Raw genomic sequence first — 4,080 nt, 5'->3', positions numbered from 1 at the left:
ATCTTTTGTCGGTAGAGCCGCTTTCGATTGAAGTTGCCATTGTGGGTGCGCTCTCTTCGTTGATTTCCTTGAATTCGATTGAGATGAGCAATTGCCATGTACTCTTCAAGAGTACAATCATCAGATCGAGCACAGCGAAATGCCATCGGATTCGGGGTTTCCTGAGATCGAAGCAAGTGGGTTCGACCGTTGTTCAATCCGCGATTGAAGCTAAGTGCGTCGCCAAAGACGGTCAAAACAAAAGAGCTGAATTTAGCGACTTTCATTTTTCGGTAGGAAAAGCAGATGTTCCCGATTTTAGAACTTTCTCAAAGTCAGATGGCTTCTTTTATTTTCGCGTGTTTATATACTAGAGTTTATTCCAAAGATGGCGCTAGAGCTAAAGAAAATATTGATAGCGCTCTCGTGCCTTTTTGAATTTACTGGTTCGTAAGGTGCAGTAAGGGTCTTTTTCCTTATAATTACTGATAATGATTCGTCTTTTACGAATGTTTTACTTTCTAAGCGATAATACCAAGGTACTCAAGCCTTGAGTCTCAAGGGGTAGTGCCTTAAATAAGGGCTCCTGAACTTAACGCTGGAGCAGAGGAATGCTCCTATAAATAATTAGTTTTTAAACTTGTCTTTATTCTTAAGTTATTGGATGGCACGAATCTTTCGATCGGCGGATGACTCCTTTGCGGCTAGAATCGAAGTAAGCATAGAGAAAAATATAAGTCTTCTGGAGAACTTTCTTTACAGGGTAAAGAATTTTATCATGTTAATAAACTCCAGAATCAATAGTATTTCGTTAAGTTCGTGCTCATCTCTTTGATCACATGATCTCAAACTCTACCCGATGAGGAGATTCGCGTTAATTTTAATTAATTCCGGAATCTATACGCATTTGCTACAGAGAATTTCACGAGCGTGGCACTCGTCTACTAGCATTTACATCCGGAAATAATGAAGAATCCGTTCCAGTGTACGTCACGATCGCTATAGACAATCTCAATGTGACATTGTCAAATTGGATCACGCGTTATATTGTTTATAAGCTGTAATATATAATATACCCCCTTTTCAATAGTCTGGCATAAGTAGGGATTCTCACGGAAAAACGGCGCGCGGCGAGGCGCTTCTCGCGCAAAATGATGGCAATCTATTTCGCGTAACTTGACAGAATCTCATTGAAAAACCTCTGAATATATGGAAAAAGATGACGCTTGTTCATAAATTGACCTCAAAAACTTAAATTTTCATAAAAAAAGCGTAGTTTTTACGAAAATCCAAAGAAAACCTGCTCTCTATGTGTCTAACCGACCTTCTGAATCTCTGATTTTGAGATATGTCAAAGAACAGACGTTTTTCTAGAGTCTGTTAAAGTTTGAAGACCGGGGAGAAACTAGAAGGCTTTCAAAGGTCCCGGGGTGCACACTTTGACCTACTGTAGGAAATCTGTCACAAATAACGGCGGGTTATCTGAACAAAAAAGTTCCCGGAAGTGGTAAGCTACCCGTTTGCTAAGAATTAGCCGACTCATAGTGAAGGATTACTTCCAAAACGAAGCAAATACTAGGGCTTACCACCTAGCGACCTTATCGGCTATAGCTTGCCACTTCTTCAGAATTTCACAATGATTTTTGCATATTTAGAATCAGCGGAAAAAATTACATCTAGACGGAAAGTTTCACGAAAATTGAGTACAATTTGTTTTTCCGTGAGAATCCCTAGGCATAAGTTATGCGGCATAACCCCCTCCACGAACTTAGTCCCACGAGCCTAGTCGCAACGAACTGAGTCGTCATTCCCGACAAAAGCATATACCATGAGAGAGAATGCTTGTCAAAAAATGAAAGGCAGGCTTAAACTTCGTTCACCTTTCTCACAATACTTAAGTCACATAACTTATGTGACATAAGTAATGTAACATAAATATATTGTTGGTTAATCAGTCGAACAATTTTCAAGTTCAAATTAGATTATAGCAATACTTCTTTACTTTCGTGTATTTGGAAGTGAAGAAAGACAGTAAGAAATCATTTGAAGAAATTTCGATACTGTGACAGGGTCGTCTCTGCGCTTACACATCGCATCTTTTTCACATCTGGTCTGGAAAGAATGTCATCTAAATAAGGTCCCGTTATTATTACAAATCTTCATTTGACTACCAAGCAACTTACCAACTTTTTTATATGTAGATTTTGCTCGTTCGATCAGCTCGCGCACATTGTATGAGCTCTTTTTCGACTCCTAAAATTCATCATTTATTCTCATTTTTACGTCAATTCTCGAGGACATTAATAATGTCACATTATGTTCCCAAGAGTAAAGTTCTCAGATGAATGCGTGCGCATCTACTCTTATGTTAAAGTATTCTGATTTACCTTATTAACGGCAGTGACGCGATCGAATAGCTTCGTTGCTCGTCGAAACATATGACCGATATCTTTGTACATCGAAACATTTGATACATGCTAAGATAGACTTAGTCAAGGGAAGGAAATCATGACCTCATTTTTACCTGTCTATCTTGCCGGTCCTTGACCAAGGAGGTCAAATAGCCAATATCTTTGTATCTCTGCAAATCTCTAATTTCCTCTCGCTTGGTTTTTCTGTTTGATCTTCGAAATTGAAAATTAGTCAAAAAATTCTAAAATAGACCCTACCGATCCATGGTAACTCGTCAAGCGTCACAAATAAATTTCCTCAGCGACGAAAAAATCAAATCCCTACAATAATCCACGCTGCTGGAACCGATCATCACTTGTGGTTGCATGTTGAGGTCAAGGTTCATTAGCGACTTCTGCTAATTTAAGATGTACAGTACTCATTGGCTTTCTACCTCACAAATCTTGCGATACACGTTCTCTCTTACAAGTCAGTTACTGATCTTTTTGGTTTATTTTGAGAGAGTGAATTTATGGTGAAAGGGGTATTGCAAAACTATCACTCGAGCAAAGTCAAACTTATCGTATGGCGATTTTCGACGACCAATGCTTTTTTTCTTGCCTTCTTGGTGTTCTTCGGCTGGGTTGAACTTTTTACGGATTTTATTTATCAAATTGAATAGGTCACATTCAGTGCCCCTTTTCGAATCCGGAACGGTAAGCCTCGAGCAGAAATAGATGAAGAAAATAACAGATTATATACATTATCTACCGGGGGATAAATCACAAATGTTTCATTATAATAAGCTTCCATAAATTTCTATAAAAATATTTTTCGTCAAATTTAGTCGATTCATGATTCGTTTTCATGATTAAATATTCTTGATGAATCTAACCCTCGACCAGGGCTGGTAAATTCGCGTCCTAAATTCTGTCGAAAATTTTAAGTGCGCTAAAATTAGTGCGCGAATTTATTTTGTCGAGACTTTTAGCGACTTTCGCGTGCCTTTCGCGTGTGTCTCGAAAACTGTCGAAAATAAGGGCTGCTGATTGGCCCGCCAATGAGCGCGGGCTCTTTAATTCTGAAGACTACGTAAGTTTGAGAATTTCAAACTTCGTCTGAACTAGAATTTCAAAAAGTTTGGTTTCAATAAAGTGGATAGGGTAATAGAGGGCGTGAATTTCTAATATGAAGTCAAAAAAGACTTTATCAATCCATTTGTTAATTTTATTTATAAATATAAAGAAACAAATATAGACTATATAATATAGGCTATATTATACAGGGAAAAATATAATTCAACTTTTGTTTGCAACTCTTTCTGTGCTAGATTTGAAATTCAGCTTATCATTATGATAAGCTTAGACTCTTCGCCTAAGATTAGCTTTCTTAGGGAGGTCTTCTCCCTAATTTTTTTTTGAAGGGCCATCCGCAGCTTGTTCTTCCTGCCTTTTCCCTTTCTTGCCATTCGTCTTCTTGTCGTCGTTCGACAACTTATCTTCGATGTCCTCAATAGTCTGAAGCTGGAGCAGCTTTGTGCGAGTTGTTAATATAATTCTTAATTAACAAAATGAAATATATTTTATAATTGAGAAGGAAGATCTTCTCCCAAGTTCATGCTTACCTTATAATAATATAAATACAATAGAAATATTATAATATGAAACATAAACAACTTTGAGAGGAGTTCTTCATTAGCAGTTATCAACT

General features: G+C 37.6%; 1 protein-coding gene across 1 annotated transcript; it reads right to left on the bottom strand.

Moving 5' to 3' along the window:
- Window positions 1–1,970: 1,970 nt before the first annotated feature.
- On the bottom strand, window positions 1,971–2,740 carry LOC145699640 (uncharacterized). Its single transcript, XM_081776911.1, has 5 exons — window positions 2,649–2,740; window positions 2,504–2,603; window positions 2,367–2,456; window positions 2,163–2,232; window positions 1,971–2,107 (listed from the first exon to the last, which is right to left on the bottom strand). Exons 1-5 carry the CDS (start codon window positions 2,654–2,656, stop codon window positions 2,019–2,021), a joined length of 357 nt encoding a protein of 118 aa, XP_081633037.1. The 5' UTR covers window positions 2,657–2,740; the 3' UTR covers window positions 1,971–2,018.
- Window positions 2,741–4,080: the final 1,340 nt, after the last annotated feature.

Source organism: Oikopleura dioica, chromosome 2 (genome assembly GCF_907165135.1).
Source record: "Oikopleura dioica chromosome 2, OKI2018_I68_1.0, whole genome shotgun sequence".
In the NCBI taxonomy this organism is placed as follows: domain Eukaryota; kingdom Metazoa; phylum Chordata; class Appendicularia; order Copelata; family Oikopleuridae; genus Oikopleura; species Oikopleura dioica.
Note: the sequence above shows the minus strand (reverse complement) of the source record. Positions and strands in the feature narration are given on the sequence as shown.